At 41.0% G+C, this 17060-nt stretch overlaps 1 protein-coding gene across 5 annotated transcripts in view; it reads right to left on the reverse strand.

Annotated features, from left to right (window-relative positions):
* LOC128417226 (sodium/hydrogen exchanger 10-like) overlaps nucleotides 1–16276 on the reverse strand; it is a 59945-nt gene extending 43669 nt beyond the window's left edge. For 4 of the 5 annotated variants that reach the window (XM_053395620.1, XM_053395629.1, XM_053395637.1 and 1 more), the window contains exons 1-5: nucleotides 15885–16276; nucleotides 10794–10894; nucleotides 8257–8382; nucleotides 7554–7719; nucleotides 2364–2480 (exon numbers count right to left, since the gene is read on the reverse strand). In XM_053395620.1, coding sequence (XP_053251595.1) covers nucleotides 2364–2480; nucleotides 7554–7719; nucleotides 8257–8382; nucleotides 10794–10894; nucleotides 15885–16101 — 727 coding nt within the window. In that variant the 5' untranslated portion in view covers nucleotides 16102–16276. The remainder of the gene's footprint in view (nucleotides 1–2363; nucleotides 2481–7553; nucleotides 7720–8256; nucleotides 8383–10793; nucleotides 10895–15884) is intronic. The other variant, XM_053395646.1, reaches the window with a different exon arrangement.
* Nucleotides 16277–17060: the final 784 nt, after the last annotated feature.

Genomic DNA, 17060 nt, shown 5'->3' on the forward strand with positions numbered 1-17060 from the left:
CTGCCGTGTTCATTCAAAACGACGGCACACACCCTTTCCGCGGTCAAATCGTGAGCGGGGAGGGAACCAAGCTGACTGGCAACGGTTTTGTAAGTCCGATTTAGGCTGTTGATCATCATGAAGCAAAACACTTCCTCCTGCAGATGGAAATTGCGTTCCACCATCTGCTGGCGCAGATATTTCATCTCTGTCAGGTGCGCTTGAACATCTCCATCAGGCGCAAGCCTCAGATTGGTCAGCTTCTCAAAATACAGCAACGCTGAAGAACCAGCATCCCTCTGATGTGTTCTACGCAGCATTTCCCAAATTTCCCGTGCATATTCCAAACCCTGAATATGCACCAATTGGTCATCTGACACACACAGAATTATAGCCGTTCTGGCTTTCAGATTCTGTGACTCCCAACCTCGTGTTGGAGCTGCAGGGATGGGGTTCTCAATCACGTCAAAGATCCTCTGATTCTGCAGCAGGGCCTTCATCTTTATAGACCAAGATGAATAATTGTCATTAGTCAGGGGAGGTGGATAGGGTAACCCTCCCCCCTTCTTGGAATCCATGCTTGGAATCTCACTTTCAAGCCAGTAAAACCCAAAAGTCTTTTGGCTGTTTACTGCTTCACTGGCAGGCAAACCTTTGGGCTGTTTTCAAAATCCTTGCACAGCTGCGCAGAATTCAAAACAATTCCACTTCCCAGGCTCTTTGACTGAGCCAGTTGCTTTACAAGCCTTCTGGCTGTCGTTGCCTAGCAACCTGCTCGGGACAGGAATTCTTATCTTACCACAAGAATTCCTGGAATGCAAGCTTGCTTTCAGAGCTGTTTCTCTCAAATGCAGCTCTCTCGTGAACAGAAAATAATCCTTTCTGTGTTCACTCTCTTTAGCCCGAAATTCAGCATACCTTTTTTGGGGCTCCGTTGCCTTTCGGTGTCCAGCTGTCTGTTCTGTTCAGCTTCTGGCTGCAGGCAGACGCTTTCTTTATCTCCTTAGGTGCAGAGGATGGCAACGATTCATCAACCTCTCACCTCTCATGCTGATTCTCATAGATCAGATAACCATCCTCTGCTACCAGATGTCGATTTCAAGCCAGCAGAGCCAGCGAAGCTCTGAGGAATTTGGCCACCCTCCAGGTGCCCGGCTTGAATCCTTGTTGACCTCCCCTGCCAGAGTCTCCCAGCAGGATCAAGGGAGGTCTCCAATCGGCGATTCTTCTCAACGTGAAGAAGAACACACCATTCCTCCCCCTCCTCTCCCAGGGAGGGGAAAGAGACAGACAGAAATATATCTACATACTTTTATTCCTGTCTTTCCAGCAGTACAGAGAAAACGTGTCTGTACTCTCTCATCACAACTGCAGAGAATAACTCCACCCATGTACTTCCAGTACAGGGTCATGTGCCACTCTGAGCTAACATCCGGAGCTCAGTACACTGTCCCTTGTTCCCACGGTACATTCCAATAACATCAGTTTCCTGTTTACCATTCCACCCACCTGGAGCTCGCTTCTGCATTGCTCCTTTTTCGTAACAATATGGTGGTAAGTGCCAAGGTCCTTACAGCCCGTCCAGCAAGAAGCCGATGCATTGGTGCACATGTGTAACTTTAATGGATGAAGCTTACTCAGTGAGAAGTAGAAGCTGGAACTATCACTTCTGCAGGTAAGCCTTTTACTCAGTTTGTCCTAACAAGCATCTTCTCTGTAATCATTACCTCCCTGCCTGATATCAACTTTACAATGATAGAGTCAATCCCCACTGCTAGACTGACAGCAATAGTCTCATATTTGGAACATGTTCTGTCCCTCTAAAATGCCTTAAATAAAACCTTATCCTTCTTTTAGGTCTTTCCTGAGCAGGGTGTTAACTTCAAAACGTAAGCCAGCTTTCAAACAATAGCAACACCTCCATATTTAGTAAAACTTGAGACAACAAACTGACTCCCAAAGTACTTATTTTTCAACAAAATACCCTACAACCCAGCTTGATGTATTTCTTCCCCCTAATAATACTGTCTTGTGCCATATCCTTCAAGCATTTGTGTTGCTCTATCTGATGTTATCTATCCACATCCTGGAAAGCTCTGGTGGATCCAAGGCTTCCCCCAATCTGCACAACACCTACCCCTTTCTTCGCCTTGCCATCCACCACCTGAGGAACTGCTATGACAGCAGAGCTACCAGAGTGAGGACGGGACTGATACAGCAGACATCCCTTTTTGTGGGGTGGACCCGCTAGTGACGTGACTGTGCCTGTCATGTTTCTTTTTCAGCTTGTATGCCCTAGATCTCAACAGTTAAAAATAAGGCTTGTGGCGTAATATGGATTGTATTTTTATGAAGGGGGAAAATACAGGAAATAATATACTTACTCAATTCTTGGTGAGTTTGTTTTGCAAGATCCCTATATAACTCAAAGATTATTACTGTTGTAGCATCATTAAACAAAGACTCGCCTTTTATTAAGTTGACAACTATTTTTGAAAGCCCTGAAAAAAGGGGGGAAGATAACAAAATGAACAATTAAGTTGACAACTATTTTTGAAAGCCCTGAAAAAAGGAGGGAAGATAACAAAATGAACAAGTTCTTTTTTATTTTTGCTTCTTAAGTGGAAAGATACTATAACAAGACCCATAAGAAATGGGGGAATCAAAATCACATGATTAAGATATGCTTGTTTTTAGTGCATATATTCTTCTCAAACAATGAAGGAAAAGTGCTCTGATTCTCTCCATACAATTCCCATTAGCACTTCACTGTTAAGTCTGCCTATACACATGCAGCCATTCTAAAGCTCCCACAGTTCCCATCATCCTTCCATTCAAAAACCTTGCAGAGATGGCGGCTATGAAGTAGAACCGGATAATAAAGGTGGAATGCAAAGATTTAAGCCATTTACAATAGCACTTTGATTCAGCAGCTTCACAAAAGTAGATTCCTCAGGCAAATAATATGCAGTAGTGCTCATCAGCTGTTCAAGAGGCAGAAGCTTGATTTTGTTTCCTCCCATGTTTCCTGTTTCTCCAAGAGTGAATATATTTAAATCATGACAGTTTATATCAGCCAGGAAAAAAAAGACTGATTCGAATAAACTTTACTTCTTAAATTTCTTAAACTGTGCAAATCTGAAAGCTTAATTATTTTAAATTACAGTCAAATAGTGTATTATTTACACTGTTGTTTTACTTATAACCAGGCCTTGCATCTCTTTGTTGCACAATATAAACTTTGCATACTTATTTAATAGAGAGAAAGAATGGCCTCAACATACTCCCATATAAAATCATTTTGTGAGAATTATGAAAATAAAAGAACTTGCAAACTAGATGATTTTGTCTTCTCTTCTTTCCAATAATGCTCCATTCTGCTTCACTTTATGCTAAAAATTATATTTCAAGTGAAACAAAATACCGTGGTACCGGTTCCCGAACTTAATTCGTTCCAGGAGTCCGTTTGACTCTCGAAACCATTCGAAAACCAAGGTGCAGCTTCTGATTGGCTGCAGGAGCCTCCTGCGCTCAAGTGGAAGCTACGTCGGATGTTCGGCTTTTGAAAAACATTCGCAAACTAGAACACTTACTTCCGGGTTTGCGGCATTTGGGAGTCAATTTGTTCGGTGACTAAGCCATTCTAGAACCAGGGTATTACTGTACCTTAAAAATATGAGCAGGCTCTGTCTGCTTTCAGATTATCCTACAAACCAAAGTTTGGAACACTGGTAATGATCAGGTATAAGCCTTTCACTTGTGCAATCCCTCTTATTATTCCTGTGTAAGGAGAGCTGTGCCAAACCAAACTAAAGGCCCATTTAGTCCTCTTCCGGGTTGGCGCCATTGTTTAATGGCGGATTCCCTCCGAGCTCCGGAGGGAATCGGCTCCGTAGCGTCTGGGTCTGGCCGCTGCGGCGAAGCGGAGACCCTTAAAATCACAGGCGCGGATGCCTGTGAACACAGAGACTCGGCGGGCACCATTTGCGCCCCCCCAATCCGCGACGGAGCCTTTTTAAAGGCTTCGGAACGGAGGCAGGGTGAGGCGTGGTGCTGAGAGTACTCCCTCGTCTACGGAGTGAAGCCGCAAGCCATTGACAGAGAGCGCCAACTTCTTCTTTGGATCGATTGGACTTTAAAACATCAACCCGTGAGTAATACGGAGATTGGAACCTTAAAAAAATTTCTATTTTGGATCTGGAACGAGCGGGAAGGGGCTAAAAAGGAAGTCCACCCCCCCTCTTTGTAAACAATTTAAAGCAAAGGACCGGGCAGCTAAGGTCGAGAGAATCTGCTTCTCGCTTTTTAATAAAAGATCTTGACTTCACGGTTTTGACATTATAAGAAGATTTACTGGAGGATAAAAAGAATTTTGGGAGCTGAAATTTCACCCCCCCTAGACCCGGGAACGTCCTATGAGAAAGCCTGCTGTATTGAAGAGTTTGACAGCTGTCAAGTTAGCTGTCAGTCAGCTAGTTGTCAGCTGGAAAAAGAGAACATTGTTTCTGCTGTTTTTGCTGGTTTATTCGGTATAACTTGTTGAAAATAAGGAGGGCTGATACAAAATAACTGGACTTTTGGTTTTGAGCTGAAAGGAATATTAAGGAACTAAAATCCCCCTAGAGGGGTAATAGGGACACTACATCACAAAAATGGCTGGAGCATGTAAAATTCAAGCAGAATTGGACAGAGCATTTGTTCTCCTGGGAAAGTTACAAGATGAATACAATGCTTTGTCTACAGAGGTTTCAGTACTACACTGGACAGTAAACAACAGTTTTGAGCCTGATAAGGACTTGAAACAGGAAGCCCATTCAACTGAACAAATAAATGAAACTGAAAGTGTAGATACGATGGAGCAATATGTTGTTTTTGAAGAAAATGAAGGAGGAGCTGGAAGTTTGCAGGAGTCAAAGGAGAGTTGCAATATGAGGCCTGACAGGATGATAAAAAAGGACAATAAAAATTGGATGCGGAAAGCCTGGTCTGAATGGGAGTCTGAAAAATGGAGAGATCCCCTTTGGAGGAGATCTGAAGACCTGAGGATTACAAATTTGTTGAAGGTGAAAGTTGGAGCTTTGGGGACATGTGGATTTGAAAGAAATTTGAAACAAGAGTTGGAGTACCTCATAGGCTTTGCTTTTAAGTATGGAGGACTGGCTGGAAGCAACATGGATCCTGTTGGGCCGGAGCCTCTCCGAGACTTGGGGTTTAACATCAAGGACTATCAAAGAGACCGGCAGAAAGGAACTGAGAGAGATATAAGGGCCTCGGACGTGAGATCTCCAGGCTAAATAAATAACATAAAGACTGATGGATATTGGTTGGGGACTGGAACCGGGAAAAGGGTGGGTGGAGGTTGGGAATCCAAAGGGTACATAAGTATAATCTGTTTTGTTTTTTTTATATTTTGTTAGTTGTATGGAAATTGGGAAAATCGTGGAAGGGAAATTTTGGTCGACTTTAGGAAAAAGGTTTAAGAATAATTAATGAGGTATAAGTATGGATGTGTAATTTTGATAAGGTAAAATTGGTTTTTTTTTTTCTTAAATTAAATGAAAATAAGGCTGCTAAAAATAAATTGAGGAAATGGAAAAAAGAAGTAAAGTAAAATAATAGTATGTTAGAACAAATGTTCAAGCTAAGGTGAAGAAATAAGTTAAGGACTTGCCGAATTGACAATTTAAACTAGAATACAAGAAGGGGAGGTGTGAGGAGGTCTGAGAAATAAGGTTAAGGAAAATAAGTATCTGAAACTTTATGTGTTTTTTCTTTTTTTTTTTGTTAAGTCTTGAATTTTATGTATTTTTGTGTGGTGTTTATTTTGTTTATTTTTTGTTTTTGATTGTTATACGTTTGTTGAAAATACCAATAAATATTTAATAAAAAAAAATAAAGGCCCATTTAGTCCAACATCCTACTCTCACAGTGGCCAAAGAGATGCCTATGGGAAGCATGCAAATCCATGCATGGCACTATGCCAGGCTTCCTCAACCTCGGACCTCAGATGTTTTTGGCCTACAACTCCCATGATCCCTAGCTAGCAGGACCAGTGGTCAGGGATGATGGGAACTGTAGTCTCAAAACATCTGGAGAGCCAAGGTTGAGGAAGCTTGCACTATGCTATACAAAGAATCGCATCCCAGCAGCAGTTATTTGGAGGTAGTATGCTTCCAACAGTGGAGAAGACTCCAATCAATTTACAACCAATCACTGATTCAGGTTTGTGCAAAACAATTGTCCAAATGGTAATGGAAGCTTCTCAAGTCTTCCCTGCAGACAAAGGTAAGGAGCAAGGAAGAGAAGAGAGAGCACAAATCACTCACATGCCTGCTTGACAAACCATAGTTTGCTGTTATGTTCAAATCAAACCTGACTCCATTAGGGGATAATATCTTAGATGAATCCCCTAAGATACTTGAAACTGTATCCTCAGTCAAAATTTAATGTATATTTAACGTTATAGTGACACAATTGACAACTCAACATTAATTCCATAAATACAAAGCTACATAGCTGGTTGTTCATCCTCTTCAAGTACTGGTTTTTGTACAGATCATATGGAAGGGAAAATATTCTATTTTTCTTTTTTGCCGGCTTTCAAGCATTTGCCACTTCAACCCCTCTCCTTTTAACCCAAATGTTGAAACATCATTGCAAAACGTACATTAGCTCAGCACCATTCCACTTAACAGTCAATCCCACTTCTTTCTCTGAAATAGCATTCTACAGCTAATTGTTCTATTTTCAAATTGTCGCATTTTATTTCCTCAAATAAAACTTTATTTCTGCAAATACTCTGGTGTCATCTTTGTTGCTCCCCTGCTGAATACTTTACAAGGGAGAAACAGTTTTTCAGATGTGAGCAAGCCTGAGCAAGCAATGTACTGCCACATAAATGTATACACATTTGCAGTGGCGTAGCGTGGGTTGTCAGGACCCGGGGCAAGGCAAGTAATTTGCGCCCCCTAACCCGTGGATTTGCGCCCCCTAACCCTGACCCCCAGATGTTGCGCCCAGTGCGGCCGGGCCCCCCTGCACCCCCCCCTGCACATTTGAAAGAGTTCACTCAGGACAGCCAAAATGACTTCTAACTCTGGCCTCAATAATTCTACCGTATTTTTCGCTTTATAACACGTACTAGACCACAAGACGCAACTAGTTTTTGGAGGAAAACAAGAAGAAAAAAAATCTGAATCTCAGAAGCCAGAACAGCAAGAGGGATCTCTGCTCAGCGAAAGCAGCAATCCCTCTTGCTGTTCTGGCTTCTGGGATAGCTGCGCAGCCTGCATCCGCTCCATAAGACGCACACACATTTCCCCTTACTTTTTAGAAGGAAAAAAGTAAGTCTTATAGAGCAAAAAATACAGTAATTTTATTTAACGTGTGTATGGGAGGCGGTATCTTTCTGCTCATGTCCCTAAACTGTCCATATCAGTTCACATTTGTTTGTTACAGACTACAGTTAATTATCAATTAAGTAAGCTCTGTGAAGCTATATTGTAAACAGTACACTCCACATTCAAGTATTATAATGAATTCAGCTTATCAGAAAAATCAGTATAAATACCTACCAATGTTTCTTACAGAAGCCACAGAAAGGATAGGGTCTGTTGTGCTAAGAATTATTCCAAATAGCATGCTATCATCCCAGGACCAATTATACTTATTAATTTTATAAGTTAACCATCCAAGGAAAGCACAGTTCATCAAAAATCCAGGAACTGCAAGAATTAACACCTGCAATGACAATATATGTGTGTGTGTATCAATCATTTGCAAAATAAAATTACATTAAACTCAGGTGGATAAGGCTGGAGATTTAATGACACAATGCTATATATGACATGACAGTCAATCAGCTCATATGAATTAAAATGTAAAAAAGGTACTTGTAGGGTGATAGCCAACTAAGTTTTACTTGGAGCATTCTTGTCCAATTGTTGGTGCCTTTCATTTTCTCACTGCAAATTACGCACACACATACATCCAACATACATTTAATGCCCAAGACTTCCCCCAAAGAATCCTGAGAATTATAGTTTCCCATTCACAGAGCTACAGTTCCCAGTATCCTTAGCAAACTACAGTTCCCAGGATTGCTTGGGGGAAGTCAAATGCTTTAAATATGAATTGGATGTGTTTTAAACAAAACTATTTTCCTGGAAAATATTACTTTGGGGTTTGTTTGGACACATTTGTGTGTAATATGCAACTATATCCTTAATTTGAAGTTTGAAGTAAATTTCTAAACAGAAAATTGTATATATGTCTTACCTGCCAAAATGATTTTCGAAATATATAAAAATCCATCTCAAATGCAGCTGTAAATATTATAACTGGTGTAAACAAATGAAGGAAAAGTACAGGATCTATATCTGCAATGCTCTTCACAATAGGAATCTGGCAACACAAAATGAGTACAAGGAATTGTTAATTGTGAATACTTTTATATTATTTTACATATTTCTTCCCCGCCCAAGCATATGATCAGAGGGAGTGGAGAAAGAGTACCTAGATTTCTTCTGTACAAGGAGAATAGCAAAGGAGGAGGCAGGGGCATAGAAAGGGGGGTACGGGCCGCCCCGGGTGTCATCGCTGAGGAGGGTGACAAAAAACAACTTCCGCCCCCACCGCATGCCCCTACCTACGCCACTGCAGGAGCACTCTCCCTTGAGTGATTTCCAGAAACCAGAAGCATGGCTGCCTCCAACTTTGCAGGCAGAGCACAGCCCTTATGGCTAGTAGCCTTCGACAGCCCTCTCCTCCATGAATTTGCCTAGGCTGCCTCCTCCTCTCTGTCTTCCTTGCCTGCTCGCTTTGGCACAGTAAGTCTCTGCGGAGGAAAGCCACTTCCCTCTGCAGGAACTGGGAGAGTCCCAGCGCGGGCAGCCGGGCAGAGAGCGAGGCTACCCCTGGAGGCCAGGAGGGGATCTTCCTGCCAGCTTTCAGCCGCCTGGAAGGTTTCCAAGGCTTGATCGGGTTGAAATGGGCTAAAGCTGCTTGGAACAGGTACAGTGGTACCTCGAGTTAAGAACTTACCGTATTTTTTGCTCTAAAAGATGCACCAGACCACAAGACGCACCTAGTTTTTGGAGGAGGAAAACAAGGGGGAAAAAATTCTGAATCTCAGAAGCCAGAACAGCAAGAGGGATTGCTGCGCAGTGAAAACAGCAATGCCTCTTGCTGTTCTGGCTTCTGGGATAGCTGCACAGCCTGCATTTGCTCCATAAGACGCACACACAATTTCCCCTTACTTTTTAGGAGAGAAAAAGTGAGTCTTATAGAGCCAAAAATACGGTAATTCGTTCTGGAGGTCCGTTCTTAACCTGAAACTGTTCTTAACCTGAGGCACCACTTTAGCTAATGGGGCCTTCTGATGCTGTCGCACTGCCATCACGTGATTTCTGTTCTCATCCTGAAGCAAAGTTCTTAACCCGAGGTACTATTTCTGGGTTTGCGGAGTCTGTAACCTGAAGCGTCTGTAACCCAAGGTACCACTGTATTGTCGGGGGTGGTGTGGGAGTGAGTTAATACTTTTTGCTAGGTCTGGGTTTTATGACTGCATGGTAGAAGCTGCCTTTGGAGGCTTGCTGCCCTAAAAAGCAACTTTTGAATCTCTGCAATAAGCCAGAAACCCACCATCTGGCCCCATTTCTTCCCCTCTCCATAAGCGGGCTGCATTCTTCTTTCCACCATCAGCATACGTCCAGCCACAGTCTAGTTGCTGGCTCCTATGGTAGGGAGCAAGAGCAATGGGGGGAGGGCTCGGGGAGTTGAGGGAGAAGAGTTTGGAGAACCACACTTAGGTGTAGCTAGGTGAGGCAGGGGGCAATGGACGTCACACTGCGGGGTCTGCAGCATGCCTGAGCCACTCATCTCTCCTGAGGGGGAGGCGGTGGGCGGACTGCCTGCAAGCTCCGCACTGCTTTTTTGAGCAGCACGTGACTTGCGACTGCCCACCGCCTCAGCTGCCCTACAGCTGAGGAGGAGGCTGCGGAGAGGCTCCATGCAGCACACCTTGCCTTGGCTTGCTCCACCCCATGGGCGGCTCGCTCTGTCCCCGGCTGCAGGGCACGCGCACTGCCCTGGGCACCCGAGCGGCTAGCCTTGCCACTGGGAGGAGGACCTCCTAAATTGTAGAGTCGGATCCAGTGTTAGATGGGAAGCTGGGTGTCTGAAACTTTACCCTTGTGCAGTAGCTTTTAGTGCCCTCTGGTAAAACAATCTACAAGTTAATTTTTACAGAAACAATGATGTTTGAAACATTTTTAAAATGATGAGTCCTTGGCTCAAGTTGGAATTGGGCTTGGCATACCATGCTCTTTCCTTAAAATATATGCAAGAAGCCTGTTTCTTCCAAGCTCATTTCCAAATTTCAGATCTCTCCCCAAACCCTCTCCCCTGAAAACCCATATATTTTGCTCTGCCACTTCTTTCAGTAGCAAACGCTTTTCAATCTGGGTATTTCCCAAGCTGAATGGCTTTGAAGTGGCAGAACCTAATGGCTCATCTTCAAGAAAGCAACTTGAAGAGGTGTCCACAAATCCACCTTGCCTAGAGACACCCCAAAATGCTAAACTGGCAACAGCAACTACTGTTATCCTCCGTAGGCTAGTAATGTGGAGACAATTTGCATAAAGACCTGGTGTCAGAGACATGCAGGGAGAGCAGAGATGGAATTGAATTTCCTCTCTCCTTCTGCCTCCTCCTCAACCTACTGTGTCTGCAACAGCACTTCGTTTACAAAATATCAGTAAAATCTATTCCCTTATTAGTTATTGAAATGGGGGAAATTAATAGTTCTCCATTACCTGAGCTGAAAAATGGGGTATTGTTCCAATGCCAGTTCCTACTAAACATACAATTACCAGAATAGGAATTTTTACTTCTTTGATAATTGTTCGTAACAGGGCTGAGGGAAAAATATATTACAAATGTAATCAATACTGCTGTTACATAATTTCAAGAATGTCAGTAAATAACTATAGTTTTATTAATTCAATGTTTCTTTATAAAAATGTTTATCAACATTTCTATAAATAAAATGAAAACTATCAGCTGAACACAAACGTTTTTTCCAAAAGAATAAAATAGTATTAAACACAACACTGAACAAGGTGACAAGCTGAAATTGCAGAGTTATGAGAAGCTCAAAGGGAAGGTGTGAGACTGGTTACATTATTTTCAAATAAGAGAGGTTTACAATCAAGATAAAAAAATTGGTTTTCAGGTGGAAAAATCAAAGTTGGAAACAGAATTGTTAGAACCCAATGCTAAGGTATTATCAAGAATGTATAATTTGCTGTTGAAATGGAGTACTGAGGAAGAAACGGTAAAATCTGCTATGATTAAATGGGCACAAGATATTGGTCATAATATTTTGTTTGCCGACTGGGAGCAGTTGTGGACCACTGGGATTAAATTTACGGCATGCAATGCCTTAAGAGAGAATATTATGAAAATGATGTATGACCCCAGTCAAGCTTGCAAAAATATACCATTTGCCCAATAATAAATGTTGGAAATGTAAAGAAATTGAAGGTACATTCTTTCACCTTTGGTGGACGTGCCCGAGGATTAAGGCTTTCTGGGAGATGATTTATAATGAAATGAAAAAGGTATTTAAATACACTTTCATGAAGAAACCAGAGGCCTTTCTCCTGGGCATAGTTGGCCAACTGGTGCCAAAGAAGGATAGAACTTTCTTTATGTATGCTACAGCAGCAGCAAGAATACTCATCGCAAAGCATTGGAAGACACAAGATCTACCCACCTTGGAAGAATGGCAGATGCAAGTAATTGACTATATGGAAATGGCTGAGATGACTGGCAGAATCCGAGACCAGGGAGAAGAGTTGGTGGAAGAAGATTGGAGGAAATTTAAAATTTATTTACAGAAGTATTGTAAAATGTATGAATGCTGATGACATTGAAATAAAATGAAGGGGTTCTAGTAATAAGAGATAAAAATTATAAATTATAAATTTGGGAGGTAAAATATATAAGGACAAAGTAGTAGGATATGAATCTGCTGAACTAATTGTTAAAAAGGGATATAAAAAAGGGAGGCGTGAGGAAGTCAGGAAAATAAGTTAATTGAAGATGAATAATTAGAAAAGAGTGATTTGTGCTTTTCTTATTTTATGTTTTGTGTGTTGATTGTTCTTTTTTTCCCCTTGTTAAATGTTTGTATTTTATGTATTGTGAAAGTTTGTTGTGTTTTATATTTTCTCTGTGTTTTTATTGTTCTACTTTTCTATTGTTAAACTTAATAAAATATTATTTTTTAAAAAAATAAACACAACACTGAACAATCATAAAAATTACTGACTTATCTTAAATGTTTAAACTACTGAACATGCCTGCTGACATAAAGAAAGTCTTCATCAAAATCCTATCACTAAAATTACAATTAAATTAGAGATTTATAAAATCTAAATCTTAGTGTCTCTGTTGTGTTTTATAAATTTGCTAGTTGTTTTGAGGACACATGTTGAAAAATACGATATAAATTGACAGAATACACACACACACAGACACACACATAAACACAGTAGTATTAAAATAAATATATATTTGATAAAAAAATTATCTAATCTCGTCTAGTAATTAAAGGTTTTGGACGTAAAAACAGTTTGGGTCTTTTAGAGTTCAGAAAGTGCTTTGGGACAAATATTGCCTGCCCGTGCACTTGTTTCTATGCCCCCGCCCCCAGTGTCTGAAAAGCAATGGATTTATCAATAAATACAATTTTACAAAGACAATATGTCTGGAGGACTTTTGTCTTCTGTAAAAGCTGTCCTGAACTTTATCAAACTCTAGAAAGAGGAGAATATTTCACAATAGCATTAAAGTACCGGTAATTGCATAACAATTTATACTAGAGATGAGAGCTGTATACCTTGTCATTTTTTTTTAAAGTATATTGCTTCTTAAAGAAATGTAGAAACTTTTTGGGGAAGTAATATGCCTGTAGTTATTTTATTTTTATAATTCTGTACAATTATAATATTTAGAATATGATCTGTCTAGGAAAAGCATTTTTATCCCATTGATTTCAGTGGGAAGTAAACACTTCTTAAATCACCTATTGAAATTAATGGGACTTTAATTTGGCTGAATCATGACCATATTTATATTCTAATGTAATTCTGTATAACTATATAAACATATTTGTTATGGACTAACATTAAGGCAATAAGCCATTGTTTGATGTATAAGGATACAGATATAAATTGCACATAAAATATTATTAAGAGACATTTTTGTTAATTATATTGCACAAAGGGATGTGTCATAATGCCATAATATTTATTGGATTGCTTTCTTCTTTGTGACTGAATTCTACTATAAAGATTAAAATAATGAATAAATCATAATTTGAGTCACTTCTATAGAGGGAAAGAGAATTTCTCCATTTATTGCAACAAACTCATTTTTAAAGGAATAGTATTTAGATGTAACTATTTTCACCATTAAAATACAGTTTAAGAAATAGTGTATTAGATGCCAAAAGATCCCATTCATTCACCCATTCTAAACTGCTAAAATAAAGAGTATATGCAAATAATAGTTTAGCTCTCATATAAATACAAAGTTCTAATTCAATAATGAGACTCTTATTACATCCTGAGTCATGAGCAGCATTTAAGGGCTTTCTATGCAGCTGCAGATATTTCAACTGAGTTATGATGATGATGCTTTCAAACACAGAACACAATATTCTCTGTAATATGGCAAGAAAGTTTAAAAGCAGTTTGTCTTCTTCAGATAGTTTGGCATTCAAATTCTCAGTAACGGGATAGATTACCTGATGTGATACGGCAAACGTATATAGAAATGTGTGACTATTAAGGGAATTGTGTTTAATCCAGTTCATATGAATAACCCTTCATTCCTTCACTCATATTTCTGAGTATAAATGGCATTATTGTTTATGTTTAATATTTTTAAAGTGAATAGTTATAATAGGTTGATGGCCTGCGGCACTTAATTATTTTAATTACTAGCTAACTGCCATCTTTTAATTTTTTAGTACACTGCTATTATTTTTATTATATAAATTTATAAACCACTTTACTGCCTGAAATAATTGAAGCAATGTACACTATAAAAATAAGACTCAAAACTATGCGGAAAACCTCTAAAAAATAATGAAACAATATCTAACGATATACAATTAGCATTCCATAAATGATTGGGTCACACCGCAAGGAAGCCCTTCTTCAATCAAACTGTGATATTCCTAAATCTTTAGTGGTTTCTAAACCTATTTCCAAAAAATACATGACAACTGTAATAAAGTGTTCATAATGGGAGGTGGGTTATGTGAAAAAGAAGCTAGTCTCTCTCATTCCTTTTTAACATATCTAGTTCCAATAAGTTGAGGTTAATTTTCTTCTATTATAAATCCAGAATCATTTAGAGAAATTTATGGTTGGCTATCTAACTCACATCAGAGATGTAACTGCTCTCACTACCGGATAAAGCAACAAGCATCACCTCTGTATTTGCTTCTTGGAACCATCCAGCCAGGTAGCCAGAGATGGTCTCTCTCATAACCTCTGTTTTGCAAGGCCACCCAAGACTGCTCAAGCAGGTAATATGTAATAAGCTAAATTATATGTACTTTAGTGGTTTTATTTGCAAATCTGATTGCTGCCTCCCACTTTTCTCAATTTCCCCAAATAAATTTGTTTATGCTTTGACATTTGACTTCATTGGTTTTAAAAATGCAATTCTAGGGAAATCTTTGCTAAGTGTTAAGACTGCATGGATGTCCAGGTACCTTTTGTGTCCTAAGGATATTTCACAAGATTTGTTAAGTTTTGTGTCTTCAGGGCTTTGGAGGAGTAGATACATCTCTGTAGTTTTTAATATTTCTAGAGACGAGTTTAAGGGAAGCTGTCCTTGTCAGTAAGGCTTATAAATTCCCCAAATAATCAAAGTGTAGAGCAGAAAAAAAGGGAACCTGTGACTCTCTGATGTTGTTCGATTCCCACTCCAATCAGCCCCAGCCAGTATAGTTCATGTTCAGGGAATGAAGTAGTCTAACAATAACTGGAAGGCAAGATATGCGGCCTAGTGGTTTCTTCAGGTTAGGATCAGCATGTAGTAGCAGCATATCCAAAGGAACCAACTACTAGGGTCCAATGGGTATTCAATAAAATATTGGAGGGCTGCCCCCAAAAAGTTGATGGGCAATGCCGTTCAAATGGTGTGCATGCACTGTGTCATGTGATCGATTATGCAGGGCAGGACTTAGCTCCCCCCAATATTTAATTCAAGCTGGTACCAATTTATGGCATGGGGGCCTTACACAAAAAGCAGAGTGAGAGGTTGCACTATGGAAAGTCGCCTGCAGCTGGGTATTTTATGTAAAATATTTGCTCCACTTTTCATTTTAGTTATCCCACAAGGTAGCTTGTGGTACTAACATAGGAAGAGACCTTCTGCTTCAGGTCAGCGGCCCAACTGGTCCAGTCAACTAGAATTAGATCCCCATAAGCTCACAAGCAAGACCTTCTGCTCTACACTTGTGTTTCCCTGCAGGTGTTATTCAAAGGGCCTCCGATTGCATTAAAGCAGCAGGAAAAGAAAATGCACCTTGCGGGGGTTGTGCATTGCTGAACACCATGCCTCTCTTATTTAGGCGTCCAATTAAGCATCCATGATAGTCAACATGCAAACCTTTAGCAATTCTAGCTAGCATTTACTAAATGTTATCCGTGTGCTTGGCACTCCACAATACCAAGTTGTCTTATGTTATCCGGTTGTTTTGGGGGGGGGGTGGAGTCTGCGTTTTCACAAGCTTATCGTACGGACCCACTCATAAGAGTGGCTAACGTGGCTGCTTCTTGCACTAGCGCGAGCTAATGCAACTCAGCAGCCACTAGCCCTACCTCCCATGAGGAAGCTCATAAAAACCACGAGCACAATCATCGGCCGCTTCTTCGCGATGAGGTGGTAGCTGTCGTAATACAAATCGGCGTCGTCGTCATGGTTATGGCGCATCGAAATGTAGGTCCGGCGGCCGGGGCCCGGGGCGGGCAAGCTGAGGTTTAAGTCGCCCCTCGCCTTCCACGAGGCCTCGGCCTCCGCGAAGTACGAGAAACCCATGGGCTTCTAGGAGGGAGCCGGAGCCAGGGAGAGAGGCCGCTGGGGAGCCGCCCACAAGATCCCTTTCGCGTGCGAAAAGTTTGCGTGTTCGCGAGCGGCCTCGGCGCCTTCAAAAGTTGCGGGCTGAGCGGTCTCTTCCCCGCCCTGAAAGCGGCGAGCTCCGGCAGGCAAACGGCCGTTTGTCCGTTGGAGTTCAAACTCACCTCACGCCGGGCCTCCCCCGCCAGCACGTGCCTATGTCGTCAGGAGAATTCGGTGGGCGAGGGCGCTGGTGGAGGTTGAAGGCAGGCGGCGACTTCGCCATCATCATCATCATTGGCATCCCCTCAGACAACTTCCCTGGGCGCGGGGACCAGGGAGAGCACCAATATATTACACAGCATCCTGCCACTAATCCTACTGAGCCTCATTCCCCTCTAAGGCTGTGGCTGTGGAGTGTCAGAGAGAGAGCAAAATGGCACCCACAGCCAAGAAATGTCTTCAGCCAGCCCTAATCCTGTTACTGCCTTTCTGGTGTAGGAGATTTGAGTTTATGCTACCATAGGCTTCCCCAAGCCTCTAGTGCGTGTAATTCAAAGTGCTTGCATGGGAAACGCAATTCAGGAAATAGCAATGTAATGTTGCATTGTGTACATTTTTAAACATTTTAAAATGTACATTTTAAAAAAATTTGGTTGCTGTTTTTTAAATTAGATTTGTATCATACCCTTCCTCCCAAAGGAACACCAATGTGTCAGCCAACATGCTCAGTCCTCACTGGGTTGTTTGGCATTGGTAGGGATCTATTTACCCCCTGTTAATTTACAAACTTATGTATTTATGCATACACACCTGGGGGTCCCCCATGTATGTAGAATCAGTACCTTTTTTTACATGATCTTTTTTGCTTCCAGACTGATAGACACTTGATCACCTAGTTGATAATTAGTGGATAGAGGTAGGACCTGCAACAAAATGCT

This window comes from Podarcis raffonei, chromosome 1 (genome assembly GCF_027172205.1).
Source record: "Podarcis raffonei isolate rPodRaf1 chromosome 1, rPodRaf1.pri, whole genome shotgun sequence".
Lineage (NCBI taxonomy): Eukaryota > Metazoa > Chordata > Lepidosauria > Squamata > Lacertidae > Podarcis > Podarcis raffonei.